We start from the raw sequence: 16085 nt of genomic DNA, 5'->3' as shown, positions 1-16085 counted from the left end.
GCCTCATTTATAGCTTCAACAGCCATTAACAGTTCTAATATAGGGCCAGTAATGTCCTCTGACAGCACCTCAAACAGCAGGTGGTCTTCTTGGCTGTGCAAACACAATACATCTCATTCTTGGCAAGGGGATGCCTGCACATCTCACCTGGGCAGATTTTCACTATTCTAAACCTGAAGGTTTCAGTTGAGCCTTTAAAGCATTAGCTCAGCTGGAAACATTTTGAAACCCCTGTGCAGTGTTTTGCAAGGCACTGAAATGTTCAGATCCCACTGAAAACCAAGTCCCCTTGGACTCAGAGGTCACTTCACTGCTCTCGACAGTGCTGCCCTTAGTTCTTTCACAGCACATGTTCTTCTTCCACCAGATGGCCTTGAAAAAGCACCATCCAGGTTGTGTGTTAACTTGTTCTCCACCCCCTTGTGTTGCGACATGTCAGTAGTCATCAGAGGAGAAGGGTAAATAGCATTAACATCAGGGACAGATGCAAATATTTAGCTTCTCAGAACACTGCCCCAAATCCTCTGTTTGCAGCCACCAGTGAGCAGCTTTTGCCCTCCTTAATCTGACCTTGAAAGCAGAGCACAGTCTTCTCTCTGTTCCAGGGAGCAGTCACATCTCCTTTGAGCTTTGGGAAACTTTCTTCCACCCGAAACGCTGTTAGAGCTCGTGATTGGATTGTTCCCTGGAGGGCTGAAATAAAATGATCTTAGCAAACCACAACAGTAAAGCTCTTTGGGAACCTTTCCCTGTCTACATCAAATGATTCTTAAACAGCTAATGGCACGGGCTTTGGCGGGGCACCACGGCACTGTTAACCTGCTTCTTCTGCTTAAGTGGCTTCAGCAGCAAAGAGAGGCTGGGTTTGGGCAAGTCTGGATTGCTTGCTGCTCTTTCTGCTTCCCGGGGGCAGCTGCAGGGGAACAGAGCAGAGGTGAGGGTTTGCAGGTGTCACTGGCCGAGTGGTGCTTGGCCTGGTTACCTGAGCTGCCTCGCTGGTTCACAGGGCAGAAAGCGTTGAGTTCATCCCAGCAGCCTTGAGCAGGCACAGCCTGGGTGCAGTGCCAGCCCTGGGCACGGGCTTCAGCCCCTCTCTGCCACTGCCCTGGGCTCGGCTGTGCCAGGAGCAGCAGGCAGGCAGCAGCTCTCAGCACTGCCTGGCCCTTCCTCACATCCTTGCTGGAGCAGAGGCTCCGAGTTCCCCCTCCACGGTCTTTGGGGGCTTTGCAGGAGACCTGCAGCTCTTTTCCAGTGCAGAGCGGGCTTTTGTTTAAGCTGTTGCCTCCCAGCTCAGGTGTGAGAGGCAAGCCCAGCCCTGGTGCTGGTGTCTCCAGAGGGAGGAACCCTCTCGCTGCTCGGTTCCCGTTCCCTGCGCATCCCGGGCCATTCCCGACTTTCAGCAGGGACTAGATGGCGCACTTGGACCGGGCTGGCACAGCCCTGCCTCAGCCCAGCCCTTCCTCATGCTGCTCGGGCAGCCTGCGGTGCCCCTCGCACCCTTCCCCTGCTGGGACACTGCTGGTGGCTGGACCCGGGCTGTCCCAGGGTCGCTCTGAGGAGCGAAGGCTCCCGGGCAGGAGCAGCAGCTCTGCTCTGTGCCCAGCTCTGTGCCCAGCTCTGTGCCCAGCTCTGTGCCCAGCTCCTGCTGGCTGATCTCTGCCCTGCCTCCCCGGGCTGGGGCAGAGGGGCAGACCTGCTCTGGTGCAGTGAATCCACGCTGAGGGTGGGTATTCCCAAAGGGACATACCAGCATTCCCCTTGAGGTGAAACGTGCCTTTCTGCTGGGAGGAGCAAACAGCTCCTCTTTCCTTCCAAGGCTGGCAGTGGAGCACCAGCAGCTGCAAGTGCACTTGTCCCCAAAGCACTGGTGAGCCAGTGCTGTGAGGGGCATGGGCAGCGTGTCCGTGGCGTGTTCTGAGCGCTGCACAAGCTTCTTCCTTCCCGTTCCTCTGGGTTATCTAACACTCCCTGTTTTCGGAGTACTCCCATCAGTCTCTTATAAAATGTGCTCCTGCTTGTTGCAGATACTTGGCAAATAGGTCAAAAAGGCACACTCTGGCCATGACCAACCCTACAGCTGAAATCCCTCCAGACTTGCAGAGGCAGCTAGGACAGCAGCCCTTCCGACCCCGGGCTTGGGCTCCACACCTGGGACCCGACCAGCACCGGTGAGTAACGGCACCGGCCGGCCGGGCAGCGTGCGCCAGGAGTCCTGCCCAGGTGGCCCTGGAATGGAGCACTGAGGACATCCCGCTGGCAGGGAGGGGTGAGGAGGAGGAGGAGGAGCAGGGACAAAGAGCAGACCCACAGAGCAGAGGGTGTCTGCCTGCAGGGACCAGCAGGAATCAGCTGGCTCTTCCCTCCAGTCCCACTTTTGTGGCTGGGCGTGATTTGCTGGAATGGCTGCCATCACAGGAATATTGGGAATAAGCTATTTTTTTTTAGAGGAAAGCTTTTCCCTGTGTAATGCTAGGCATCAAGGTAGCAGATTTGCTACAGAACGTTTTTGGAGGAAGATGCAGGCAAAAGATTGCACCAAGAGTCATCCACAGCAGAGCTTAAAACCCTCACTGTTCTGCACCAGAGTTGTGTGTTCTGACTGCAAAGTCTCTGTGCAAAGCTCCTCGAGAGTAATTTCATTTCTCACCTGAACCCTTGATGGGAATGATGTGAGAAAAGGAATCTGAGTGGGGAAGGGAAAAAAAAAAAACACAGTGTCTGGGAAAGAGGGAACTTTTGGATTGGATCTAAATATACTCAGGATGTGTGGGAGGGACAGTCCTGATGGAGAGGTGTTAGTGTGACAGAGTCCTTGTCACAGCAGCCAACCGGAGATGCTAATGCCACAGAGGGAGCTTAAATTCCTCTTAACAAAAAAAAAAACCTCCTAAAAATGCTTGCAAGTGCTCTGACACCTCAGTGCTCGGAGCGAACCAGCTGCACACTGGAGCTTGCTGCCTCTTGGGAAAGCAGCGGCTGCCAGGCCAGGCTGGTGCTGCTGTTCAGCCCCTCGGGCAGCTCACACTGGCAGGCTTGACAAAGCCCTTTTTATTGGAGCCAGAGACCTGCTGAGCTGAGCACTGATGTAATCAGCAGGGACAGGTGAACTCTGAGCAGACTGAGACAGTGCTAGTGCCACGCTGGAGCTGGAAAACCGAGATAAGCACCTCTCTGCCCTCAAGTTGCTCCCTCAGAGGTGCCTGGGGGATGGGAAGAGCAGGAGGGGAAACATTTCTAGGGCCACAGCTTGACAGGAAGGAGAGTGCATCTTGCAAAACAAGCAGAATGTGCTGTGTCCTGCTTTCAGGATTGCTGCAAATCCTAAAGGTAAGCAAAGTCCTTCACACACAGCAGGAACGGAATTCTTACAAGACTTTAAACACACTTACCCTGTAAATAATGTTGGTGTCACCTCTGGCTCTTGGCTCTGGAGTCCTGAAGCTGTTGCATCATGAGCAGGGTGGTATCTGCTCGTTCCACTCTTGGTGTTGTAACGTGCTGTGAGCCTGTTCTGTGTTTTTCCTGTGAAATCACAGAAATTTCATCTGACCGTGGTCTAAACACAGTGTTCCACAGTGAGTTCATTACGTACCTGGCACAGAAGTTGGCAGTCACTCTGTAAATAAACCTCATTATTGAATGGCAGGTGGGTTTTATTTTAGCCCTTAACCTATTTTAAGCCATCTTATGTGTCTTCTTATTTGTCACGTTAAATATCTGAAAGCAGAATTGAAGTACAGCTGTACAGGGAAGTGCAGCTGTTCTGCCTTGCCCACACGGGTTTCAAAAACTCAGCATGATTTTATCTGTAGCTTCTGCTTTCCATCAATGCAACAGGAGAACAAATGGATCAGGATAATGGATGGGATGGCTTCAAAAGGCAGGAGCACAGCTCTTTCCTTGGAAGGAAGCTGAACTGTGTCCTCCTAAGGCAGAGACAGGGACAAAGTGGAGCCCAGCCTGCTGGAAGTGGTCCAGCATCAGTCACCTTGTGACAAGGGGAGCCTGGAACAGGCCCTCAGAGTGACCTCTGGAGCTCAGGGCCACTCCAGGTGCAGCCAGGTGGGCTCTTGCTGGGTTTGGTGTCAGAGGTGCTGTAAAGACCACGTCTCCATGACCTTCTCACACACAAAAGCTGCTGCTGGAGCCTGTGCATTAAATGCTGCTCGCTGGGTTCTGGAGATGGCATCTGCAGAATCTTTACAAAATAAATCCTTTAGTGGTGGAAGAAAATCCTCCCTGTGAGGGTGGGGAGGCCCTGGCACAGGGTGCCTGGAGAAGCTGTGGCTGCCCCATCCCTGGAGGTGTCCAAAGCCAGGTTGGACAGGGCTTGGAGCAACCTGGGCTAGTGGAAGATGTCCCTCCCAGCCCAGATCATTCCGTGTTTCTGTGTTTTGCACAGAAATCAGGTTCCAGAGATAGCATTTGCCCAGAAACAATGAGGGCAGGCAGAGAGCCCCAGCTGTTTGTTGTGAGGCACATTGTGACGAGTGTCTGCCAGGTTATCTCTGCCCCTGATAACACAGGTGGCACCTAATGGCAGGGCAGGAGGTCAGTGATAATGGGGAGCCCCAACTTCGGGAGAAAACAGCTCCTGAAAAAAATCTGGCTCCCCCTGATGGCAAAAAAACCTCACTGAGAAGGGGAAGTGCTTGAGGTGCCTTGGGCACAGCTTGGTTCAGATGTGCCCATTCTGATTGCCCAGTGTGGAGCACCCAGGCAGCTGGGAGGCTGGTGGAACTGGAAAGTCTGTCCTGGAGTTTGTGTTTTGGCTGGTGTCACGTCAGTAACCCCCTTCCCCCTGTGTTCAGTTCTATTTACAAGGACTCCAACACTCTGCACCTCCCCACCGAGCGCTTCTCCCCGGTCCGGCGCTTCTCCGACGGGGCTGCCAGCATCCAGGCCTTCAAAGCCCACCTGGAGAAGATGGGCAATAACAGCAGCATCAAACAGCTTCAGCAGGTGAGAGGGGGCTGGGGGTCCTCAGAACAGCCTCCACGAGGAATTCTTACTGCCTCGGTCTTGCTGCTTCAGGAAGCAAAAGAGGAATCTTTACACGGAAGGCTGAGGGACGCAGCGGGGACTTTGTTTGTTCCTGCCCTGAGTGACTGCAGCAAACCCCGAGTGTCCTCTGGATGTATGAGCTGTTCACCTGCAGTTGGGCACCTGGGGGGATTCCTGCCCCCTCTTTCCTGGGGAGAACCATCATGCTGTGCCCACCCATGGGTGTCCTGCAGGGCCCACCAGCACTGTCAGACTGCAGCTCCTGCTCTCCCACATTTCCTCTGGCAGCAGCCTGGGGCTGTTCCAGGGTGTCCTGGGAAAGGGCAGCTCCTACCACCAGAGTTTGGAGTGTACTGTGGGGTATTCCCTGCGCAGCCAGGCACAACCTGCCAACGGCTGGAGCAGGATTTGGCCCCAGGACAGGCCTTTCCCTTTGCAGCACGGCACAAACGAGATGCTCTCCTCACCTTGAAGTGTCGTTTGCAGAGCTTGCTGCCTGCATTAAGGGAACACAGCCGTGCCAGCTCGGTGTCACGTGCACCCGTTGCTTTCCTGGCTTTCTGCCATGTCACTGCACACCTGATTCTGTCAGAGGGAATGGATTAGGCTTTCTTTGCCAGCTTTTCTCAGAGGGGTGGGCTGCAGAGCGTGCCATTCCGCACACAGCAGGGTGCTGTGCACCAGAAGGTCATTTATGGGATGTGCTGGATTCCTTGCAGGAGTGTGAGCAGCTCCAGAAGATGTACGGTGGGCACATGGACGAGAGGACGCTGGAGAAGACGCAGCAGCAGCACATGTTGTACCAGCAGGAGCAGCACCACCAGATTCTTCATCAGCAGATTCAGGTAGTGCAGCCCGAGCCAGAGCTGCTGAAGGCTTAGCTCTGTTTTCCTGTGTTGCTGCAGACACAACTCGTGAGCAGGTCCCGGGGGGATTGAGGGAGGGGAGTTTGCTGGGCGTGCTGTAGCGGGAAGGCTGAAGGATTTCAGCAGAGATGTTTGCACAGCTGCTGTGGTAGCTGTGGCAGCCAGGGCTGCAGTCAGGGACTGACACTCAGTGAATCTGGATATGTCCTGCTTCACCCAGCAGTGTTTCTAAATTTACTGACTGAGACATTGACTGCAAACACTTCTTGTTTTCTTGTGGTGCCTGGTTCAGGACTGTATCCGGCCTCCCCAGCCATCTCCACCCTTGCAAGCTCCATGTGAAAACCAGCCAGCTCTGCTCACTCACCAGCTCCAGAGGTAAAGAAATGGCTTTAGGACAGCTCTGGGTTTTGCTCTTCCTGAAGCCCAGGGATGAGCTGACACACTCAGGAGAAGCCAGGCTGAGTTGGAAGTTTATGGAGTCAGAATGACACTGCCAGTTCCCAGGTGAATGTGCCTGGTCCTTTGAGCTGGATTCTCTCAGAAGGACTTTAGAATCAGAGAAACCTGATTCAAAGGCACAGACCTGCTTTGAGCAGAGGATTGACAGTCCTGCCTTTTGAGTGGCTTGAAGCTGCCACTTCAGCAGCCAGGCTCTCTCATGCTTCCTTGGGTGTCTCACACCTTGCCAGGCCCTTGGTGAGCTCAGTCTCCTTGCCCTCAGCACCCTGACTTGTGGGTGAGGGAGGCTGAGTTACAGGAAACGAGAGCAGGGTGTCTCACCGGGTGCAGTGAGTCAGGAGGTGAGCCTGCAGTGTCCTTGTCCCCAGGTTTCTGTGGTAGCCACCAGGTCCTGCTCCCTCCCTGTGTGACTTGGACAAGTGAGGTGGCTCTCAGAAGAGAAGCCAAGCTGCAGAGACCTTGGGATCCCCAGCAAGGGCTTTACAGTGTTTATTTTGAACAAGACACGCAGTGTTTGGCATCAGTTCTCACAGCTGAGACGGCATCTTGACAAGGAGCAGGCATGGTGAGAAGGTGCTTGTTTCCCTGCGTAGGTTACGGATCCAGCCATCCAGCCCACCCCCAAACCACCCCAGCAATCATCTCTTCAGGCAACCCAACAGCAGCCCGCCCCCCGTGAGCAGCAGCGTGCTCCAGCCCCATGGTAAGCAGTTCTGGGAGCTGGGCAGGGCCGTGTGAGCCCATCAAACCCTGCAGAAGCAGCCTGGGGTTGCCAGGGCTCCGTTCCCCCCTCAGCCCAGGCCCTGCACAGTTTGCTGATGATGTAAAAGATTCTCCATCTGGCAGCAAGGGCTGGTGTTATCAAGAGCTCAGGAGAAGCTGCCAGCTGGAATGTGCTGTCGGGTTCCTTGTCACAAGATCCTTACTTATCGCTCCCGGGGGTGGGGAGGAAGGGCTGATATTCTCAGGTTTATGCAAATGACTGTCAGCTCCGCAGAGTTTCTGTTTTGGTGCAAGGGGCTCTGGCTGTGACCTTTGCACGCTGGCACAGCATGACAGCACCCATACGGACACGTACTGGGCTCCCATCCCGGCCCAGAGTTGTGGAATGAATCACAGCATCATAGCCTGCTTTGGGTTGGAAGGGACCTTAAAGATCATCCCTCTCCATCCCCCTGCTACAGGCAGGGACACCTTTCATAGACCAGGTTAATCCAAACCCTGTCTGGCACTTGGGGAAATGGAGCAGATCTTGCTCCCAAGCCTCGCCCTGGGCTGCCAGGGGCGCTGAGTGTCTTTGTTCCTTGTAGGTGCTGCCTCCCAGTCCCAGTTCCAAGGGATGCCATCCCACAACACCATCTTCCCGCAGTCGGGTAACTGTTCCCCTCCCCCGGCCATGGGGCTGACGTGCCTGGCCCTGCAGCAGCAGCAGTCGCAGCCCCAGCAGGTCACCATCCAAGTGCAGGAGCCCGGGGACATGGTGGGCAGCAGCCTCCTGCCCGGGGCCTCGGTGGGCGGGCAGGGCCTGGCGTCCCACGCGCGGGGGATGTCCCTGAGCCCCAGCGCCAGCCAGATCCAGATGCAGCACCGCGCCAACCTGATGGCCTCCCTCAGCTACGGCCACCGGCAGCTGTCCAAGCAGCTCAGCGCCGACAGCGCCGACTCGCACAGGTGAGAGCCCTCCCTGCCTGCTCCGGGACTCCTGCAGGGAGTGCCAGTCCCAGCACGAGGCACGGCGTCCTTGCCAGTCTGCCCTGTGCTTGCTCCCTCGCTGGGAAGGAGTTGCTGAGCCAGGCCAGGGCTGCTGTCCCACGTGCCTGGGGAAGTCCCTCCCGTGCAGGAGCAGCTCTGGCTCCCGCTGAGCAGTGCGGTCACTCGTCCTTTTCCTTGTCCTTGCAGTCTGAACGTGAACAGGTATCCCCCTGCCAACTACGACCAGGTGCACTTACACCCCCACCTGTTCCCGGAGCAGCCCCGCGTCTCCCCCAGCAGCTACAGCCCGCCGGGAGGGGTCGGCTTCTCTGCAGCCCAGCAAGCTCTGAAGGTGCCACAGCTTGACCAGTACCCCAGTTTCCCCCCGAACGCACATCAGCAGCAGCAGCACTACACGGCATCGGCACTACAGCAGGCACTGTTGTCCCCGACCCCGCCCGACTACAGCCGACACCAGCAGGTACCGCACATCCTCCAGGGACTGCTTTCCCCCCGGCACTCGCTCACGGGGCACACGGACATGCGGCTGCCCCAGGCAGAATTTGCACAGCTCATCAAACGGCGGCAGCAGCAGCAGCAGCAGCAAGAATTCCAAGAGTTGTTCAGGCATATGAGTCAAGGGGATGCTGGCAGTATGGGCACCAGCATGGGACAGAACCTCTCGGAGCGCCAGTCGTTGTCTTTGCCTTATCAGAGTGCTGACACGTACCACCCCCAGAACAGCCCCCAACATCTCTTAAAAATCAGGGCGCAAGAATGTATCCAGCAGGTCCCAGCCTCCGTGCCACCGCCGCAGGGATACGGACACCAGCCAGCCCTGTTCCACTCGGAGAGCATGGAGGAGGACTGCGCCTGCGAGGGAAACAGGGACAGCTTTCCTGACAGTAAGAGTTCAAACACATTGACCAAAGGTTGCCACGAGACCCCTCTGCTTGTAAACGCAGGAGGGCACGGGGACCCCGAATCTTTGCTAGGAACTGCTAATCCCGCGCAGGAGCTGGGAACGCACCCGTACAGGCATCAGCCCGCGCCCGGATTCAGGAATAAGGTGCCCAGCAGAGGTAAGGCTCCCTGCTCTGCCCGTGCAGGCCAGGTGTCCACGTGTGCCAGCTTCCTGCCCAGGACACCGTCCCACCCGGCACACCAAGGGTTTCCTGACATACTCCGCGTAGCACAGAATTACCGAGATTCTTTCTGGCTTTTGTGGCCTGAAGTAAATTGCAGGCACAGCCTCTGTAATAAACAGGGTTGAATAAGGAAGGAGCCTGATGGGATGCTTCCCTTGGGAGTTTGACCTACTTCTGCAGGCAGGTAAAGACCAGGGCCCAGCTTGCTGCCATCTTTTCAGGGGTGCTGCATGGTGGCCACAGATTTATTCTTGTTGGTGATGTTGCCCATCCCCTGTAAACACGGGATAGGAACAGCTCAGCTGCCAGCACACCCCAGCTGTGGCAGTGTAGCCATTTCTTCCTGCTCTTAAGCACAGACCCTCAAGCCCAGGGACTGCTAAGGCTCCCACAAACACACACTAACAGTGTTAGTCAGTGTCTTGTGGCTCCAGCGGCCTTGCAGTCTCTGGCACTTTGGGAAGCAGCAGCAACAGCAGGATTCCATCCCTGCTTGAACTGGGAACAGTGGGTTCTGGAGAGAGTGAGTTTAAACTTGCCATTAGGATCTGAAGACCTTTCCTGCTCCTTGGAAGCAGCTGCACCTTTGCTCCTCGGCGGCTGCTCTGGCAGCACTGGGCTGTCAGGGAATTCCTGCCTGAGCTGTAATTACAGGCTCCTCTGCAGGAAAAACACCCTCCGAGCCCCTCGCAAAGAGGGCTTTGAGGAGAGGCTGAGTGGGCAGATCAGTATTCCCTGCAGGACTCGGGGTGCTGGGCTGGAGCCACCAGCTTGCCCTTGGCACTCGGGCCCTGTTGCGGAGGAGCTGTGTCCAGGGCACAGGAGGCCCAGCTTTGTTCAGGGACACAGCACGGGTTTGTTGGGAAAGTACCGGGCTGGAATAGGCTGGCTCGGAGGGCTGAGTGGGGCTGCCAAGCCCTGACTCCCCAGTGCGTGGGCAGGGGGCAGGGACAAGGCTGGGCTGTGCTGAAATCCTCCTAAATTCTGTTTGCTCTCAGAGCTCTGCTTCCCTGCTGTGCTTGGAGTGGGGGGAATCGCCCCAGGCTCAGCGGAGATTGGAAGCTCTGGAGGGGGGTTTGGTACGAAATCACGAGTCTGAATCTTGTCACTGAAGCCTGTTAGATGGACAGTGAGGTCTGCTGAAGTCAGAAGCCAAATCTCGGCCCCCACACTGCTGGTGCAAGGACTGGTTACACAAAGGAAAAGGACTTTAGACTGCAAAGCCTTGTAAATGAGGAAAAGCAAATAGATGTTTACAAATAGGCTTGTGTAAGCCCTTCTGACAGGGTTGTTTGTAGTAAACTATGTCCTGGGATGCAACTGCTTGTACCATTTTCCCTATGGCCTCCATAACCCACTTGGACTCAGGCCTGCGCCGCTTTGGGTCCAGGCAGAGTCACCTCAGAGTTTCCCAGGTACCTTTACCTCCAGCAGATCCTACACCCCTGGGCTTTTGTGGTTTTGACCTACACCAAATCCTGCATCACTCAGTTTTCCCACTGTTGCCCTACACCAAATCCCACATCCCTGGCTTTTCCCACTCTTTTCCCTGGACTGTGTCATGAGGGTGCAGTTTGAGGGGTGTCTTCCCTCCCTGCCTCAGCTCCCAGATGTGTTTTCCCTGGAGCAGAGCGCAGTTTTCCCGTGGCTCGGGAGTGTCTGTGCTTCCAAGGGCGCGTGCTAGCGCTGATCACAAAGCTCTGGATGTCTGTGGAGCATCTGCCAGGGATGGCAGCCGGGGACCTTGAGAGCCGACCAGATCTGTTTGGGATGTGACTGAGCTGCCTGCAAACGGCCCTGCTCCAGTTTTGCTCCAGTGTGGCCGTGCCGGGGCTGGGAGCGCTGCCCATGGGAAACCTGCCTGGGCTCGGCGCGGAGGGAGCCGAGCTGGCGGTGCCAGCGTCACATGCCACGGTGACACAAAGGATATGGGGATGAAAGGCTCTCCTCTGCAGGCCTGGGGGTGTGAATTCGGGGTGTCTGTCCAGAGCAGCATCTGCAGAGGTGAAGTGCTGGCATTGGGAAGCAGCTGTTTTTCGGGTCCTGGCTCTTCCAGGCTGAGGGAACTCGTCACCCGCAGCACAGGGACTGGGGCCGGGGCTGTTTGTGGAGCTGCAGCAGCAGGCTGCTGGCCCCAACCACTATTCCCACAGTTGGAGCAGCATCCCGAGCAGTGTGTGGGTGGCACTGATCCGCTAACATCTGTTACCTCATGTTTTCCTTCTCGCTTTTCCGGGAAAGCTGACTGTTAACCGCACGTAACCCCACGGTTGTGCAAAGGAAGGGGGAGACTGCATCTCTGACTGCCCTGGGACAGGGCTCCGGCAGGAATGCCACATTCCTGATGGAGGAAGGGCACGGGGAGCAGTGTGCTGGCTGTGCTGTCCACGCTCTGCCATGCTCTGTCCATGTGCTGCCTCTGGAGACCACATGGGATGGGGTCTCACTTGAATTCTGCTAGATTTGTGGACAGATTTTGGGACTGCTCTGCGCAGGGGCAAGCACGATCCTTGTGGGGATGTTCTAGGATTCTATGCCATGCCTTCAGGGAGCAGTTCTGTGGTAGTTGCAGTGTCCCAGCCCAGCAGGACATCACTTCCCACTGGCCAAAGCCCTGGGAAAGCTCTGGCTTTGTGAGGGATGTACCTCAGCTGTGTCACCCCGGGGCAGCTCCCCAGCGCTCGCAGCCGCGTCGGGCGTTTGTGCTCGGCAGGGTCCGCGCTCAGCGAGCTCAGCCCCGATGACAGGCTCCTCCATGGCTCAGGACTTTATCCAAAACATCGTGTACTTAATGATGAGAGGCTTTGCCTGATAGGAATGTGGCCTTTGCCCTCAGTCACAAGAGCTTGCAGTGCAGATGGACTTTGCCAGGCAGAACACTCGTGTGCTCCCGCAGCCAGATTGTGGGAGGGCAGGGAGAAGTCATCTGATAAAAGTGAAGATCCTGGCCAGCTCTTCCAGCAGGATTATGTTGCTTACAGTTGCCAAGGGGCCCTGCTGGAGCATCCCGTGTTGGAGGCTCCCCCAGCTCTTGTGTAACGATGTGGGGGTCGAGCTCAGGCTCCAGGGGAAGGCAGAAGTGGGAAAGGGTCTGGTTCCTGTGCTCCTGCCCCAGTGCCTCCAGCTTAAGGCTGTTATTGTAGACCTGATGGAAGGCAGCTAGCATTGGGAACTTTTAGGATATTGAAGCTGGAGGGAGAAGCCTGTGTGAGTGCAACTGGGGGCAGTGGTGCTGCACCACTCCAACTGGAGCAGCCGGGGGTCCCGTCCCTGCTCTGCCAGCAAGGAGCGTTTGTGTGTGGCATCACGTCTCAGTTCTGCAGTGGCACAGTGGCTGCAGGTTCCTTGTACTAACCTGTTCTTTTTCTGTCCTGTCTGGCTCTCAAGAGTCCATCGTAGGGAACTGCATGGACAGGAGCTCCCCCGGCCAAGCCATGCAGGTGCCTGACCACAACGGCCTGGGCTACCCCGTGCGCCCCTCGTCCAGCGAGCACCCGCGGCCCCGCACCCTGCAGAGACATCACACCATCCAGAACAGCGATGATGCCTACGTAGGTGCCTTTGCCTCCCAGGTCCCCCCTCTGAAACAGCCTGGCCTGGCTCTGGCCACCCAGGGCTCTGCAGACGCATCCAGCCCAGCTGTGGGTCCAGCACTGCTGTGAAGGAGCTGGTCATGGTAGCCCAGACCTCAGTGCTCTGCGCCGTTTGGGGTGCTGGGAAGTGTCCTGCCCAAATCTTGACGTGTGCTTTGCTACAGCTCCCTTCTGCTGTAGATGAGAATGCCAGCTTCACTGGTTCAGTGGTGCCCAGTGACAGGATGGGGAGCAATGGCCAGAAACTAAAACACAACAAGTTCCACCTCAACATTAGGAAGAACTTCTTTCCATGGAGGGTGGCAGAGCACTGAAAGCTGCCTAGGGTGGGGCCTGGAGTCTCCCTCTCTGGAGGCATCCAAAAACCACCCAGATGTGTTTCTCTGTCACCTCCTCCAGGTGTCCCTGCCTTGGCGGGGCTTCGTGCTGGATGATCTCCTGATCTCCCTTCCACCCCCAGCTATGCTGTTAGTTCAGAGGGTTTGGACCATTCAGTCCATCCTCCTGTTGAAGGGACAGGCTGCACCCAAGCTGTGCCTGATGCAGTTCTTGTCTGTCCAAACCCTTGCTGGAGGTCTGCAGTGGCTCCCTGGGCACCCTGTCCATGGGCAGATGGGGGACAGCAGGATCCTGAGCTCCCCCTGAGTGTGTCCTGCCATCTCCACAGGTGCAGTTGGATAACTTGCCTGGAATGAGTTTGATGGCAGGAAAAGCCCTCAGCTCTGCTCGGATGTCCGACGCCGTGCTCAGCCAGTCGTCGCTGATGGCCAGTCAGCAGCTGCGCGACAGGGACGGCGAGGGTGAGCCCGGGGCTGCCCACGGGGCAGGGGGTGTGGGCAGCTCCTCGGGGAGCTGAGTCACAGCCACAGGTGCTGAGTCACCTCTTTGCCCTTACAGAATGCGGGGAGAGTTTGGAAGGTCAAGAGCACGCGAACCTGGGCGATGGCAGCCAGCACCTCAACACCTCCTGCTACCCCTCGACGTGTATCACGGACGTGCTGCTGAGCTACAAGCACCCGGAGGTGCCCTTTGGGATGGAGCAGGCAGGGGTGTAACCAGGAGGGAGTGAGTGTCCTTGTGTCCTTCTCACACCACACCACACCTCGGGCCTCACTCCCATGGGTCACCTTCCCTGCTCCTTGCTGCAGTGCTGGGGGTGGGACCATCCGCTCGGAGCTCCTGTGCTGAAGCTGTTTGCTGTGCCCCATTTGCCCAGGGACAGCATCCCTCCCTCCAGGCTTGTGCTGCGCTCAGGCCCCTCTGCACGGCAGGGTCTCTCTCCTGGGGCAGGGTCAGGAATGGCCTGGGAATGCTGGTGGGCTGTGGGAGGAGATGTGCCATTCTGGTGTCCCCTGACATCTGTCTTTCTCTCTCTTGCAGGGTTTGTGTACAGCTTTGAAATGAAAAGGTCCATTTTAAACCAACAGTATCTAGCAGCATTGCGCCAAATTGCCGTAGTATTTCTGACTAACTGGAATACCATGGCCCCTTTCCTCATCCTCACTTCATCCAGTGTGTCGTTCCTTTGGGTTCTTTAATTTCTGCCACACTTGCCTGTAACTCCAGCTACACCCAGAGCCCCGAGCCCCACACGGAGGATCGGCCTCGGCACCGGGGCTGCTCTGGGGGCCGGCCCTGCCCGGGGCCCCACGCCGGGCTGAGCGTCCCTGGAGCCTGCCCTGAGCAGGTCCAAGGGGGCTGGAGCCGCTCCTGGACGGAGGCCACGCTCTCCTTCCACTCTGTCCCTCTGCCCTGGGGGTCCGGGCCTGGCAGCGCTGGCTGGGCCCTCCCCACCCTGGTGCAATCCACTTCTTGTCTCACCTCTGTCTGCTCTGTTCCCTCTCGTGTGTCGGGGTGCTGACAGGATCACCCCTGCCCTGCCCTGCCTCCCCTTTTCTTTCCAAATCTGCCATGACTTGGGGTTTTTTCTTTTCCTGGCTAATATAGGGCAGATGGATTTTTCTTTTGTTTCCTTCGCTTTTCCTCCTGATCACGTAGGAATTGTTTTGTTTTTTTTTTTTTGGTAAATGTTGTTTTATTATTATTGTTATTAATAAAAGGCAAAAGGAATTTCTGTTTGAGAGAAATTTTTAACTAGATTCTGTTCTATATGAATTGTGACTTGCACCTTTTGTTCAAAGTATTTTATTTCTTTTAATGACATTGTACTTGTGACTGGTTTTCTCTCGTGCCAGTGGCGACAGTGGTAATTCTCCTTATACAGTCGGGATGTGCAGAGGTCTCTTCTTTGTCCCTTTTCCATCCTTTCCGTGGTGGATAGAGCGGGAGGCCCCCCCCAGCTGGGGCTCAGGAGCACGTGGTGTCACCCTTGCCTTTGGGACTTGACAAGCTCCAGCTCACATCCTTCTTAGTGACATTTTTTCCGGAATATTTTTTAAAACTAAAGGAAACATCGACCCAGCCCTCCTGACTTTGCACAGAAGGAAGTGTGAAACCAGCACGGCAGAGGTGACTTTGCTATTCCCTAACCCCGTGCCTCTTCCCGGCCTCCCCTTCTCCGGGAGAAGGACGCTGACGGCTCTGCGATCCCGGGAATCAGAGAGGAGGGAAGCTCCACAGCCCGGCCGAGCACGGCCCTCGCCCGGCGCCTCCGGGCTGCGGGAGCCCGCGGGAGGGGTGGGAAACGCTGAAAGCCTTTTGCTCTGTCCCTTTGGTTCATTTTCCTTTTGTTTACATGACACTGTATCCTGGGAGAGTCGCCGGGCCCCCCCCAGCAGCAGCTGCCCCGCAGGGCCGCGTCACCGTGCCATCCGCAGTATCACACTTTTTTTATCATGGCTTTGTATTGTAGTAATCAATACGCGCAGTATATGTTGAATGTATATTAATATACTTTGCTATTATTTCTGTTTTTTGGAAATGTCAGAAGTATTTTTTTTTTTTCTTCCTCATTTATGTTGGACTAAAAACGAACAGGAAAAAAAAAAAAGTTTCAGTAAATCTTCAGTCCATTTTTTGTGGGTCACTTGCAACTAGTCAATTAGTTGGACAGTGGGATCATAACAAATAAAACCATGATTATGATCTTCCCTGGGCTCTTGTTTGCCTTGTTGCTCAACACCAAAGTTCAAGGGGCGGCAGCTGCTGTGTGCCCAGTCCATCACTTGCCCCGGGCTCCAGCAGCCCCCTGGCTGGCTTTCCCGAAGCCCCCCTGGCACTCGCAGCCCCCCTGCAGATCAGAGCCTGCCCGGGCATCTGCTGCACTGGGGCCTTTCCAGCTGTGGGTAGGGCCTGGGAGGCGCAGGGAGCTGTGCCTGTGCCCGCAGCACCCTGCAGCACCTGCGGTGGCAGCTCCCGTG

General features: G+C 56.2%; 1 protein-coding gene across 7 annotated transcripts in view; it reads left to right on the top strand.

Moving 5' to 3' along the window:
• The window catches only part of SIK3 (SIK family kinase 3), a 70092-nt gene extending 54277 nt beyond the window's left edge, over positions 1 to 15815 (top strand). For 3 of the 7 annotated variants that reach the window (XM_053996878.1, XM_053996876.1, XM_053996875.1), the window contains exons 15-25: positions 2025 to 2168; positions 4812 to 4962; positions 5724 to 5849; positions 6163 to 6248; positions 6926 to 7035; positions 7643 to 8003; positions 8232 to 9106; positions 12560 to 12723; positions 13433 to 13565; positions 13663 to 13830; positions 14146 to 15815. In XM_053996878.1, coding sequence (XP_053852853.1) covers positions 2025 to 2168; positions 4812 to 4962; positions 5724 to 5849; positions 6163 to 6248; positions 6926 to 7035; positions 7643 to 8003; positions 8232 to 9106; positions 12560 to 12723; positions 13433 to 13565; positions 13663 to 13820 — 2308 coding nt within the window. In that variant the 3' untranslated portion in view covers positions 13821 to 13830; positions 14146 to 15815. The remainder of the gene's footprint in view (positions 1 to 2024; positions 2169 to 4811; positions 4963 to 5723; positions 5850 to 6162; positions 6249 to 6925; positions 7036 to 7642; positions 8004 to 8231; positions 9107 to 12559; positions 12724 to 13432; positions 13566 to 13662; positions 13831 to 14145) is intronic. The other 4 variants (XM_053996877.1, XM_053996872.1, XM_053996874.1 and 1 more) reach the window with 3 other exon arrangements.
• Positions 15816 to 16085: the final 270 nt, after the last annotated feature.

Source organism: Vidua macroura, chromosome 22, assembly GCF_024509145.1.
Source record: "Vidua macroura isolate BioBank_ID:100142 chromosome 22, ASM2450914v1, whole genome shotgun sequence".
In the NCBI taxonomy this organism is placed as follows: Eukaryota; Metazoa; Chordata; class Aves; order Passeriformes; family Viduidae; genus Vidua; species Vidua macroura.
The sequence above is the reverse complement of the archived record's forward strand: the minus strand, read 5'-3'. Positions and strand labels throughout refer to the sequence as shown.